Source organism: Canis lupus, chromosome 14, assembly GCF_011100685.1.
Source record: "Canis lupus familiaris isolate Mischka breed German Shepherd chromosome 14, alternate assembly UU_Cfam_GSD_1.0, whole genome shotgun sequence".
Classification (NCBI taxonomy): domain Eukaryota; kingdom Metazoa; phylum Chordata; class Mammalia; order Carnivora; family Canidae; genus Canis; species Canis lupus.
In genome coordinates, this window is record NC_049235.1 from 7,493,650 (window position 1) to 7,508,376 (window position 14,727).

The following is a 14,727-nucleotide window of genomic DNA, read 5'->3' on the forward strand; positions in this document are numbered from 1 at the left end:
GAGAAAGAGAGAGCATGAGTGAACACAGCACGGGGAGCAGCAGAGGGAGAGGGAGAAGCAGGGTCCCTGCTGAGCAGGCAGCTCCATCGTAGGACCTCTGGATCATGACCTAAATCGAAGGCAGATGATATCCAACTGAGCAACCCACGCGCCCCAACAAGTTTCTTATTTCTGTTTTTGCCCCCTTCCCCAGCCATTTAGTGTTGCAACTAGATTGATTTTTCTAACTAAAGAGCTAGAAGACACATTATTTAAAACATTTACTATACCCACTATATATTAGACAATGGTTTAAGGACATGAAGAATAGGACACTATGGGGGGATTGGTTGGTTGGTAGTTTTTTGTTTTTTTTTTTTAAGATTTTATTTATTCATGAGAGACACAGAGATAGGGAGAGAAGCAGAGACACAGGCAGAGGGAGAAGCAGGCTCCATGCAGGGCCTGACGTGGGACTCGATCTCGGGACCCCAGGATCACGCCCCGGGCGGAAGGCGGCGCTAAACCGCTGAGCCACCCCGGCTGCCTGGTTGGTTGGTTTTTGCAAATATTGGCCAAATATCTACATGGTGTTTTAAAAATTCTAATAACAAACCTTTTTAAAATAATAATTTTATTGAAATATAATTCACATACCGTAACAGTCATCCTTAAAGATGTATTAAATGGTTTTTATATTCACAAAGTTGTGCAACTATCACCACTATCTAATTCCAGAATATTTCATCTCTCCTCACTTCCCCTGGCAACTACTAATCTACTTTCTGTCTCTGGAGATTTGCCTATTCTCATATTCCAAATTAATGAAATCATATATGTGGCTTTTTTTTTTTTTTTTTTTTTTGGTCTGGCTTTCACTTAGCATCTTTTCAAGATTCAACCACATTGTAGCATGCATCAGTACTTCATTCCTTTATTTTTTATTTTTTAAATTTTTTTTTCAAATTTTTATTTATTTATGATAGTCACACAGAGAGGGGAGGGGGGCAGAGACATAGGCAGAGGGAGAAGCAGGATCCATGCACCGGGAGCCCGACGTGGGATTCGATCCCGGGTCTCCAGGATCGCGCCCTGGGCCAAAGGCAGGCGCCAAACCGCTGCGCCACCCAGGGATCCCACATTCCTTTATTTTTTATTTTATTTTTTTTTAAAGATTTTATTTATTTATTCATAGAGAGGCAGAGACACAGGCAGAGGGAGAAGCAGGCTCCATGCAGGGAGCCGGATGTGGGACTCGATCCCGGATCCCCAGGATCACACCCCAGGCTGCAGGCGGCGCCAAACCGCTGCGCCACCAGGGCTGCCCTATTTTTTAAATTAATTAATTAAAGTAACAAATTTATTTTCTCATAGTTCTAAAGGCTGGCAGTCCCAGATCAATGTGTTGGTGGACCAATTTCTCCAGAGGCCTTGCTCCTTGGCTTGCAGATGGGTACTTCTTCCCTTTAATATTTAATATTCTATCATGTAGATGCATCACAGTTTGTTTATCCATTTATCCGCTGGTGGGCTTAGGGTTGCTTTCACTTTTTGGCTATTACAAATAATGCTATGAACATTCATGCACAAGGGTCCGTATGGACTTAGGTTTTCATTCTCATGGATACACACCTAGGAGTGGAACTACTAGGTTAGATGGTAACTTTAACCTTTTGGGAATTGCCAGACTGTTTTCTAAAGCAGCTGCACCAATTTACAACTCTACCAGCAGAGTGTGAGGTTTTCAATCTTTCCACATCCTCACCAACACTTAATGTCTTTTTTCAAGTCATTTTAGGGAGTGTGAAGTGGTATTTCATTATGGTTTTGAATTGCATTTCCCTGATTATTAGTGGTGTTGAGCATCTCTGCATATGGATTTGTATGTCTTTTTTGGAAAAATATCTGTTCAAATCTTTTGCCTATTTAAAAAATTGAATTGTGTTTTCATGGTTGAATCATAAGGGTTCCTTATACATTTTGCATGCTAAACCTTTAGATATATGATTTACAAAAATTTTCTTTCATCTTGTGGATTGTCATTTCACTTTTAATCATTACCTTTGACACAGAAGTTTTTAGTTTTGATGAAGTCTGATTTATCTATTTTTCTTTTCATTGTACTTTTAGTACTAAGAAACTATTGCCTAATCCAGGAACATGAAAATATAGTCCCATTTTCTTCCAAGGATTTTATAGTTTTAGCTCTTACACTTAGATCTAGAATTTATTTTTTTGTATATGTGCAAGGTAGGTCCAACATCATTCTTTAGCTTGTGAATATTCACAGAGCTTTTAAACTATATTGAATTGCTTGTCTTTCAATTAGACTGTAAACTCCTTGAGGGCAGAGACCATAATGACTTTACTAATTTTTTTTCTGAATGAATGGATGAATTAGGTTGCCGGAATATTGTTTCTTTTCTTTTGTCTGAAATCATATCAGTTCCGTGCAGTAACAGTGTTTCTCATTATGATGTTGGCTATTCAAATCTGTTGAGAGTAACAATTCAGAAACAAATACACAGGCTGATAGGAATAGTATTATTTAACAGGCTTCACGATAGTGAAACTGATTTGGATTCAAATCCTGACTTTAAGAACTATGTAACCCTGGGCAAAGTACATTACCTACTTCTTATTCTATAAAATGGGGATTCAGATGGTGTAGCTGTCAAGAGGATTAAATCAGATCTTTTTAACTACAGTGCTTTACACGTTGTAAGCATTCATCAAATAGTGGCATTTATTATTGCAAAGGACTAGCATCAATGTTGAGCAATCCTTTAACATGCTGCTCCCCTTTTGTCCAAAATTTCTTCAGAGTGCAGATTCCAAAATTCCTATTTTCTTTTATGAATTAAGAATTGTTAGACCATTGATTTTTTTTTTTTTTCTGATTCGGAAAGATACACACAAAAATTCAATTCAATGACCCTAGAAATGTATGTAAATACTGTGGAGTTCAGTGTCCTGAGCAATAGAATGAAACACCTTTTGGGGTGTAAGAACTTAGTAGGAAGGGGGCTATACAGGGATTGTAAGCATTTTTGATTCATCTGGATGTGGCACATATTTCAGTTTTGTACATTATTTGCTTAAGCGTCTGTCTCATCTACTACAGCCAGGATAGGAACCCTGTCTTCAGTCATCTTTGCATTTCCAGTACGGTGCATACCGCACGGATGGCTGGATTGAGGCGCCTTCTCCACGGGCGTCAGGAAGGATTCCCTGGATAGGGATGGAGAAGTCCGAAGGGCGTTGGAAGGACCTCGGACCACTTTCAAGGAGAGAAGAGCCGCTCAGGTACAGAATACACGCCGCTCCTATTGCTCCAGTCGTAAGCAAGTAACGGAGAGAATCACATCCAACTGCCTCTTCCCGGCTCCCGGCCTGGCAGGACCACTTCCGGGAGGGGGCGGGGAGACGGGAGGAGGCGTGCCGGGAAGGAGGCCGTTTGCGAAGCACCAGGCGGAAGTGTGCCAAAGGTACCGGTGCCGCGGCTTCCGGTCCGGGTTAACGCGGCTTAGGTACGCTGCGTGGTTTGTGTGGCGTTGAGGACAGACTTCGGAGGGCGAGTCAGTGGGTGAAGAGGCGAGTATCGGCGTCTGAACTCAGAAGTCTGGAGTCTAGTGGGAGGATAGGAAAAAAGGCCGGGAACCCGAATACAATCTAACCTCTGTTTCCGAGGGGGCAGCTTCCACGGGAACCCCTCTGCCCTGGTAACGGCCAAAGAGGAGATGGCGCCAGTCAGGGAGCGGCCGTGGCCGACACAGTGAGGAAGCTTGAAGGCGGAGCAACCGGAGAAGCCTCGGGAGAACAGCCAGAGCCGTCGCTGCCGCTACCACTGCCACCACCATGGAAGGGGCAAAGCCGACTTTGCAGCTCGTATACCAGGCAGTGCAGGCGCTTTACCACGACCCAGATCCCAGCGGAAAGGAGCGCGCCTCATTTTGGCTTGGGGAGCTGCAGCGTTCGGTGAGGGGCCCAGGGAGGCCGTTCTGCGCCGCGGGGCAAGGGCGGGGTGGGACCCGGGCTCGAGCTGGAGCCTGAGCAGGGCGGTTGGCCTCGTGAGATGCTCTTTAGGGAGGAGCTGCTGCCGCGGGGTGGGGCTGCGAAGCTACATTTACGCCGCTTTTCGGAAACTACTTCCTTGTGGTCGGTCGCGAACTGGCCCTTTCCCCACCCCGTAGAATCTTGATTTGTAGGTCCCGTTCTCGCTTGGGGCACGGATCTGGTCGTGTTTAAGTTTTACGCTTGCTACTTCTTAGGCTCTGCTTTTGCGTTTAGTCGTCCTTCAGCCAAATCCAGTCCCAATCTTTCTCCATCTTCCACTTACGGATGCTTTCTCCGTCTCCTCTCGGTGTCCCAGTGTTGAGCCTGGCAGTTCCATTCCAGCAGTAGCCTTACACCTCACTGTGTGTGCCTCACTGATTTTTCATTAACAGCGATAGTTTGAGTCTCTCATTCTCGAAACTTCTCAGGTTTCTAGATTTCTGTTACACGTGAATTTCCGCCGTGTTTTGGAGTACACCATGATGCAAAGAAAAAAAAATACCGGTTCTGATTTCAGGAAATTCTTGCAGTTAGTTCACCTTTTGATGCATATTTGTTCTCTGACCTGGTTTTTCTCCTCTGACTTTAGTTTCTTTATAAGATACTGGTATCATAGCTGCCTTGATTATTCCATATGAATGTGTGGATATCCGGTTAGGGGTTTAATTACAACCTGTTATACCTATTGTATCTCTGCACTCTTTGATGCACAGGTCTTACCATCCTGTATGTTTTATATTCACTTTTCCTGTGTCTTATTTGTGTGTGTGTATACTCGATGATCTTACTGACTTTACCTTTATTTTTGCATTTTATATTCCCAAGCATATTTTTATTTTTATTTATTTTATTTTTTTTTCCCAAGCATATTTTTAAAGTTTACTCCCTTCTCTTTCTTTTTAAAAACTAGTAACTGATACTTTAGGGTGCTTTGCCCTTTTAAGTGAGGCTCTCGGCTGTGCAGGTACATAGTACATATTTAAAATTTTGCAGCTTTGGTTTTAAATATTACATTTAAAAATTGGGGAACCCCAAGTTCTGGATAACCTCATGGGAAGATAAAGGAGTAAGACTCACTGTAGGCTACACAAGAAAAAACCATTCACATATATTCTTTTTTTTTATTTTTAAGATTTTATTTATTTATTCATGAGAGACAGAGAGGTGAAGACATAGGCAGAGGGAGAAGTAGGCTCCCCACAGGGAGCCTGATGGTGGGACTTGATCCCCCGGGCCCTGGGATCAACCTGAGCCAAAGGCAGATGCTTAACCACTGAGCTGCCCAGGTGCCCCACATATACTCTTATTTAATGCTTAGTTTGTTTTTGGGGAGTCACAAATCTGATACATCATACCAAAAGTCACCTTTTCCCTACTAAACTTGCTTATTGTTGTATTTTATTTATTTTTTAAAGATTTTATTTATTTATTTATTTATTTATTTATTTATTTATTTATTTGACAGAGCCAGAGCACAATTGGGGGAAATGGCAAAGGGAGAGGGAGAAGCAGACTCCCCACCAAGCAGGGAGCCCTATGCGGGGCTTGATCTCAGGACCCCAGGATCATGACCTGAGCCAAACACAGATGCTGAGCCACCCAGGCATCCCGTTTGTATTTTACATTAATATTTTGAGTGCTTACTCTGTACCAGCAACTGTGGTAGGCATTGGTATATGGAAATGAACCAGACAAAAATTTCCACTTGCCACATAGTATGTTTGTGATGATGAAATGAGTTACTATCTGCAAAGAGCTTAGGGAAGTCATAGTTTAAAATGTTAGTAGTTGTTATTTAAATGGTACTTTTCTTACTTTCCACTGCTCTCTATTATAATCTTACATCGTCATCGTTATTACTATTTACAGTAAGGGTCCCAACAGGAACAGATAGCACATTTGTAATAGAATAATTCAAGGAGGGTTTATTTTATAAAAGTATTGTTTATAAAGGTTTTGGTCTAATGTGGTACTATAAGAGATAGTGTAGTAACCTGTAGCCAAATTGTTAACATTTGTAGGCTGGAAAGAATAGGAGAGGAAGTGATTACTTGAACTCTGAAGGGAGGTATGGAGTTGGTTGCCTTGAGAGGAGTAGCAGTTTTCATTTGAAGGGACATAGTCATCATGAGGTGATTTTTCAGGGAGAGGGCTGGAGGAATAACTATATTGACCTTATTCCCCGAACCTCCTGGGATTCTTCTTTGAGCAAACCCAACCAAAAGCTAGGAGAAACAGGAACTTGTTGATAATAGTCCATATAGATCAGCATATTGGGGCAAAAACCAGGGAAGAGTGGAAAAGTTGACCTGGAAAAAACATCTAGCACAGTCCCACATCATCATTTATAGGCAACGTCTGCATAAGAATCCACAACTCAGCTGACATTTCAGCCCCTTAATTCCTTTACCTCCCTTTCTCAGCCACATGGTCATATTGTCACATCTTGGGTCTTGTCATTACTAAAAAGTCAGCAATCCCTCATGGCACTAACTCAGTCTTATGGTCACACAGTCACACCCTGAATCTTGTCATTTTTAAAAAGTCACCAGCCTGGGTGCCTGGCTGGCCCATTTGGTAGAGCATGTGGCTCTTGATCTTGGAATTGTGAGTTCAAGACCTATGTTGGGTATAGAGCTTGCTTTAAAAAGGAGGAGTGTGTGCTTGGGTGGCTCAGTTGGTTAAGCTTAGGTCTTTATCTCAGGATCATGAGGTTAAAACACACATTGGGCTCCACATTGGGCTCCAGGCTGGTTGTGGAGCCTACTTTTAAAAAAAAGTCACCAGCCCCCCACATCACTAACATCTGCTCTGATCACAGCCCACTCTTCCAGTTTGCTGGCTTAAGGATTCAAGTAACCTCATATAACAGTTTCATTTTTTGAAATCTATATTTTTAATTTTTATCAAAATTAAAAACTTATGGAATGCCTGGGTGGCCCAGTCGGTTAAGTGTCCAACTCTTGCTTTTGGCTCAGGTCGGAATCAGCCCCTCTGTGGGGGCCCTGCATAGGGTGTGGGGTCTGCTTATGATTCTCTCTCTCCTAGCCCCCTCATCCCTTGCTCACTTTCTCCCTCTCTAAAAAAAACTATGTAGTTATATATTTAAAAGTTAAAATCTTTTAAAGTTAAACTTTTAAAACTTTAAAAAGTTATAAAATGGAAACTTTACAAGAAAGGCCTAGACTGTAAAAGAGCAATTATGTTTAGACTTTCTTCTATGAAAGTCTTCCATTGCATTTCTCTAATATAGTTCTATCAGTTTTGGTTAAATACACACAGTACACATTGTGAACCACATAGCAACGTGGTAATATTCCCTTTATTGTGCAGCTTTTCTCCTTTGTTGTGCAGCTTTTTTTCCTCGTGGTAGTCATTATCTTTTTCTTTCTTTCACATTTGCTTCATTTTCTGTATATCTGCAATAATTTGTCCAAAACTTTTTTTTTTTTAGTTTATTTTTTTTTAAAGATTTTATTTATTTATTCATGAGAGAGAGAGAGAGAGAGGCAGAGACACAGGCAGAGGGAGAAGCAGGCTCCATGCAGGGATCCCGAAGTGGGACTGGATCCTGGGTCTCCAGGATTACGCCCTAGGCTGAAGGCGGCGCTAAACCGCTGAGCCGTGGGGGCTACCCTGTCCAAAACTTTCTGCATATGTAAATACCCTTAGTATGTTCAGTTTGGTAATCTGTTTCCTTTTTTTGGTAGAAGGAAACCTCTCCCAAGAGCATTCTATCTTCCTCCTCCAATCTGACCTTGTTATTCTCCAGGTCTGTTGCATAATTATTGTTCTGGGATCTCTAACACCCTGGAGAATTATGTTCTTTCTTATGTTATAATCCTGGATCCTATGATCTTTTCTTGGATTACTCCCTCGTTTGATGACTAATTGAGAAGGAAACCTTTACCCCTTTTCTCTTGTATTTCTGTTTGGTCTTCTTTTCTTGGACCACTTTTATCCTGAGAGCAATCCTCTGGATATAAATGGGGCTGCCGCTGGCAGGTAGGAGAAGGAACCAGGGGATGGATTTTACCACTAAGTATGTAGGCTTTAATCTGTTTTAAATATGATATTCCTGTCCTTAGGTGAGTCTGTTGGCCAAGAGTCTAGAATCCCTCTGTGTCAGTCCTCCCAAAGTGAGTCTTCTATGATGGTGGGAGGATAGTAGCCTGGCCACTCAGTCAGGGAGAAAATATCAGTCTGACTGCTTATACAGATTTTGAGCCCACTCTTTTGTTTTTTTGTTCTACCTGTGCATCTGCCTTCAGATGTACCTGGTACTTTTAATTCCTGAGCCTAACTGAGATTTTGCAACATGAATCATTTTGCCCCTTGGCTTTCCCTTTCTCATCTTGTCCTTCCTCTGAAAGTTTCAACTTTTTCAGTCTTGCTAAGACAGTTAACTTCTTCATTAGCATTCTAGTTTCTACAGTTTTCTTAATGCTTTTTTTTTTTTTTTTTAAGATTTTATTTATTTACTCATGAGAGACACAGAGGCAAAGACATAGGCAGAGGGAGAAGCAGCCTCCATGCAAGGAGCCCGATGTGGGACTTGATCCTGGGACTCCAGGATCACGCCCTGAGCTGAAGGCAGATGCTCAACTCCTGAGCCACCCAGGTGTCCCTACAGTTTTCTTAATAATAGTCATGGTTTTATTCTTTTTGTCCTTGTGGTACCCCCCACCCCATTTCAAAAAATCTCTTTACTCTGATTTTAGTGGATTTTTGGAAGGGACCTGTGAGCAAACAGATGTGTTCAGTTCAATTATGTTAAACAAATCCCTGCATTACTTCTTAAATTTCATCAAAACCTTATTCAAAACTGGCTCCAATTTTTTCTTCATTAGGTCTTATCTTCTAATTTGGATTATAAGGTCTATAATTGTAGTCATTTTCTTAAATATACTGTAACCATCAACCCTTCACCTCTGATTTAGTAAAACTTCCTAGGTATAGCCAATTGCTTCTCACTTCTATCAGGTCTAGGTTGCTCTGCATCTCATTTTCTGAATTCTTAGGAACCTTGATCTTTTGGTTATCCTATCTCTCACTTATGTTTTCAAACTCTCATTACTGGGTTCTTCCCATCAACATTCATACAGCTGTAGTATTTCCCATAGTAAGCAAATGGTTATGATGGGGAGGGAAGCGTGGCAGAGAATGCTTCCTTTGTCCAATTTTCTTATTTCTTTGATTATTTCATACTTCTGTACTTTTATTCTTTAAAAAAATTTTTTTTTTTTTAAATTCCTGAGAGACAGAGAGAGGCAGAGACATAGAGGGAGAAGCAGGCTTCTCACAGGGAGCCCGACATGGGGCTCGATCCCCAGACCCAGGATTATACCTTGAGCCACCCAGGCGTCCCTGGGTACTTTTACTCTTTCATAATCTTGTCTTCAAATGAAGAAACTAACCCATCTTTTCAAAGCCCAGCCAAAATCCTTTCTCCTTGAAATCTTAACTGAATCTCTTCAAATGAAAATAATTTCTGTGTCCACTGAATATCTAGAGCACTTTATACAATTGTATTTATAAATTTTTTTTTTTTTTTTTTACTTTTTTGAAAATCTGGTTTGTTCCTTCTACTGGACTGCAGAATCATTTTATTTGTTTATGTGATACTTACACTTGAGGGAATAATTTAATGGTTATTAAGAAAGCAGTGATCAAGATGCCTGACACATTTCTTTAAAATGTGTGTTGAAAGGCACCTGAGTGGTCAGTAGTTTAAGCGTTCGATTCTTGGTTTCTGCTTTGGCTCATGATCTTGGCCCAACATCATCAGGCTCTGTGCTCAGCGTGGAGTCTGCTTGTTCCTCTCCCTCTGCTCCTTCCCTTGCTTGCACTCTCTCTCTCTCTAAAATAAATAAATCTGGGCAGCCCTGGTGGCTCAGCGGTTTAGCGCCGCCTCTGCCTGTGTCTCTGCCTCTCTCTCTCCTCTCTGTGCTTCTCATGAATAAATAAATAAAATCTTTAAAAATAATAAAATAAAATAAATCTTAAAAATATATACATATGTTGAATGAATAGCTACTTGTAGGCACCTCCAAAGGGATAGTTGGGTATCTCAAATTTGTCTTCATCTATGAATTTCATTTATTTTTGCTGCCTCTCTCTACTATACCTGTGGTTAATTGAAAATAAACAATATTATTCAGCCTCCTATGATGTTCTGTTTTCAGTCTTTTTTTTTTTTTTCTTTTAAAAGATCTTATTTATTCATGAGAGACAGAGAGGCAGAGACACAGGCAGAGAGGGAGAAGCAGGCTCCATGCAGAGAGCCTGATGTGGGACTCCATCCCAGGACTCCAGGATCATGCCCTGGGCCGAACACAGGCGCTAAACCGCTGAGCCACCTAGGCGTCCCTGTTTTCAGTCTTTCTATCCTTTATGAGGGGCTTCTGGGTGGCTCAGTCAGCTAAGTGTCTGCCTTCTGCTTAGGTCATAGTCTCAGGGTCCTGGGATCCTGCCCTGTGCAGAGCCTGTCCTGTCGAGCCTGTTGTGTCTGGCTCCTTGCTCAGCAGAGTTTACTTCTCCCTTCTGTCCTTTCCCACCCGCTTGTGCTCTTTCTCACTCTTTCTCAAATAAAATCTTTGGGGGGAAAGAAAAACTTTGTGAGATGAATTTATATTGCCCTCATTTTATTCTCTGAAAGATTTAAGTACAGGAAGGGAGAGGAACTTTTTGACTCAATAAGGCTTTTTCAGAGTAATCAATTACTAAGTACAGACCAAAGGTCTGGTCTAGCGTAGTTACAGCATAGTGTTCTTTCTTTCTTTCTTTCTTTCTTTCTTTCTTTCTTTCTTTCTTTCTTTCTTTCTTTCTTTCTTTCTTATCTATCTATCTATCTATCTATCTATATCTATTTTTAAAGATTTTATTTATTTATTCATAGAGACAGAGAGAGAGGCAGAGACACAGGCACAGGGAGAAGCAGGCATCATACAGAGAGCCTGACGTGGGACTCGAGCCAGGGTCTCCAGGATCACGCCCTGGGCTGCAGGTGGCGCTAAACCGCTGCGCCACCGGGGCTGCCCCTGCATAGTGTTTTAATTTCAAGTTGGTTGTTAATGAATTTGCCTGGCTTGTTTGAAAACCATTTTGAAGAATATACATTTTGAAAAAACTCATCACTTCTCCAACTCTCATTTTACTAACCAAAAGTCATTTAGTAGAGTTCTAATGACCTAGTGACAATAGATTTGGTTTAAGGGTGTAATTTAGTAATGGTTTAGTCTATGCTATGAGCATGTTTTCTTTTTCTCTGATATTTACTTAGAACAGCCATTTGCCAGAGAATCTATATTCATTACTTATTTTTTTTTAAATTTTTATTTATTATTTATGATAGTCACACAGAGAGAGAGAGAGAGAGAGAGAGGCAGAGACACAAGCAGAGGGAGAAGCAGGCTCCATGCACCGGGAACCCGACGTGGGATTCGATCCCGGGTCTCCAGGATCACGCCCTGGGCCAAAGGCAGGCGCCAAACCGCTGCGCCACCCAGGGATCCCTATATTCATTACTTATAACTTTTTTTTTTCCCGTCAAAATTCATGGAAACAATATATAGCCATGGTTTTGATTTTTTTTTTTAATTTTTATTTATTTATGATAGTAACAGAGGGAGAGAGAGAGGCAGAGACACAGGCAGAGGGAGAAGCAGGCTCCATGCACCGAGAGCCCGACATGGGATTCGATCCGGGGTCTCCAGGATCGCGCCCTGGGCCAAAGGCAGGCGCCAAACCGCGGCACCACCCAGGGATCCCGCCATGGTTTTGATTTATGTGATAGGCAGGTATCACTGATATCCAAAGTGTTTTAAAATAAAGCAAGTTATTTTTAGACAGATCTCAAAGGAGGCCTGACAGTGAACTATGTCCACTTTTGGTAACCCAAGAGTAGACTGTGTAGAAAGCAATAGAAGGAAAGACTGTCTCTTTATACAGCTAATGAATTATGCTACGCATTTGTTCTAGGTTTATAATTTAGGCTATAAGGAGACTACTTTTATAGAGACAATCTGTGGCTCAGAGGTTAGCTCAAAAGTTTTATAGTTGAGTCTGGAAACTGAAAAGAAATGATGAAATCATAAAAAGCATCAGTCAAATCAGATCATGCCCTGATGGACTAATTTGACATTGTCATGTTTGGTTTATTATATGTCCTTGGGAATTTTCTTCCAAATGTCCTGTCAGGAAAGTCATGGGTCATAAAATTTCAGCTTTAAATTTCTTTCTTAGTAATTTTCCTCTTTGGAATTTTTTGATTCTTTAGCCTAGTTCAAAAAACCTATGGTCTTTGGTTTTTCTTTTAGCAATTTCAGTTACTGACTTATCTGAAAACCTGGGCTTTCTTTATGCTTATGCTTTCATTTTCCAGTTAAGTAACTCGTAAAACATGACACGCTTTTGAAAGAAAAGCCTTCAGAAAAGAGAAATATTCATCTACAAATTCTGTGGATCAGTTAATTCAACTAACAGGAATACTGTATGCCTTGCATTGCTGGAATTGGAAACACATGAATGATAAAAACCAGAGACCTTTATTGCAGAGTTTAACAATCTGGCCATGTTATTTAATATGGTAGGCGTTAGCCAGATGGCTGTTGTGGCTACTTAAATTAATTAAAATTAAAGTTAAAATCAGTTCTGTATTTGCCATATTCCAAGTCTTGACAGTGCAAATATAGACATTTCATGTCTTTGGTGTATTGAAGACTCTGAATGAGAATTTGTGATGGTATTTATGTTGGCATGGTAGTCTGTTAGCTGGTGGCATTCATCCATGTTTGGATTAGTTTATTTCTTGTCTTCCCAGGCCTTGGACCAGAGTTGGTGGTGCGATTCAGGGTATAAAATTATCAGGGCAGTGCTGCATTTTCTAATTATAACACAGTTTTCTTCCAGAGCTTTCCAGATATTTCATCATTTTGTTCATGTTGATTGCATTGGTGTCTGTAAGGGAAATGGAAAACAGATTGCATGGATTTTTTTTTTATTGTGGTAAAATATTCATAACAAAAATAACCATTTTTAGGTATACAATTCAGTGGCATTAAGTATGTTCATGTTGTTGTGCATCCATCACCACCATCTTATTTCCAAACCTTTTCATTTTGTAAAACTGAAAATCTTACCTATTAAACACAGTTAGCTCCCCATTTTCCCCACCTTACCCTCCAGATCCTGGCAACCTGCTTTCTATTTCTATGAATTTCACTACTCTAGGTACTCCTGTAAATGGAATCATACAGGGCAGCGCGGGTGGCTCAGCGGTTTAGCCTTCAGCTCAGCGCGTGATCCTGGAGACCTGGGATTGAGTCCCACGTCAGGCTCCCTGCATAGAGCCTGCTTCTCCCTCTGCCTGTGTTTCTGCCTCTCTCTCTCTCTCTCTCTCTCTCTCTGTCTTTCATGAATAAATAAATAAAATCTTTAAAAAAATAAATGGAATCATACAGTATTTGAACTTTTGTGATTGGCTTATTCATTTAGCATAATGTCCTTAGGTTCATCCATAGTATATTATGTGTCAGAATTTCATCCTCTTTTAAGGCTGAATAATAATCTCTGTACCATATTTTGTTTATCCACACATCTGTCAAACAATGAACACTTGGGTTGCTTCTACCTTTTGGCTATTGCAAGTAATGCTGTTATGAGCATGGGTATACAAAATACCTTTTGGAGGCCTTGCTTTCAATTCTTTTGAGTATATATCCATAAAGGGAATTGCTAGTCTTATGATAGTTTTGCTGGGTTTCTTTGAGGAACCACCATACTGTTTTCCACATTTTATAGAATGTTAAGCTCTGTTGAACTTAAAAACAAATTTAATTCATAGGAAGTCGATATTGCTCAGGTTACCTCTCCTGTATTTTTCTAGCTTGTACCCTGATACTGAAATACTGCCAGAGTGTTTTACTGCCGTACAGGTGAAGTCTCACATAGAAGCTTAATTTCTGTTTATTGGAAGTTCATAGTGCTGCTAAAGGGGAAAATTTTGTAGTGTTTGTCATTCAGAACTCCTTAAAAATGCTGACTTAATTTTCCTTTCTGGTAGAATTTCCAAAATGACAATATTATGAAACATATGAGTTTTCTTTTTCTTTTGGTCAGAAATTTTCTGTTAATGGAGGTTATATTACTTATTTTTCTCAAGCCCATAGCACAGTTCTTTTCAGTTTTTCCTCTGTATTAATTGTTTCTTTGTATTTTCATTTTCAGCCATAGTATAGTACTCTTTAAGTAGCTCCCAAACACAAGAATATACTTGGAATTAAACCTGAAAATTACTTGTTTTTTAACATAAGGATTCAGAGTTTTCTAACACTTCAGTGCCTTTTTTTTAACACAATATTTTGTACTTTTACATAGACATTTCATATTCCTATAATATTGAAAAATTTGACTCTTCAGCACAGTGTTAACATGACTGAAGAAGCATGCATCCCTTGGTAATCTGATTTATATGAGTTGTTGTAAAACTTGGCACAGATGGGCAGGAATAGAGACTAGTGATTAAAGGAAATACATTTTCTATGTTTTTGGCTTTCAGGAAGTACTTATATCAGCTTTGCTTCATATGATTTTAAGTTTGGCATTTTCTGCTTTTAAAATAGGACTGCCTAGTATAATTAGTAAGGCCCACAGCAAGCACTGTGATTACCAAGGGATGCATGCTTCAGTCAT

General features: G+C 40.3%; 1 protein-coding gene across 2 annotated transcripts in view; it reads left to right on the forward strand.

Annotated features, from left to right (window-relative positions):
* The first annotated feature begins 3,467 nt into the window (after nt 1-3,467).
* Nucleotides 3,468-14,727, forward strand: part of TNPO3 (transportin 3) — an 83,425-nt gene continuing 72,165 nt past the window's right edge. The window contains exon 1 of one of the 2 annotated variants that reach the window (XM_038556558.1): nt 3,468-3,957. In XM_038556558.1, coding sequence (XP_038412486.1) covers nt 3,838-3,957 — 120 coding nt within the window. In that variant the 5' untranslated portion in view covers nt 3,468-3,837. The remainder of the gene's footprint in view (nt 3,958-14,727) is intronic. The other variant, XM_038556559.1, reaches the window with a different exon arrangement.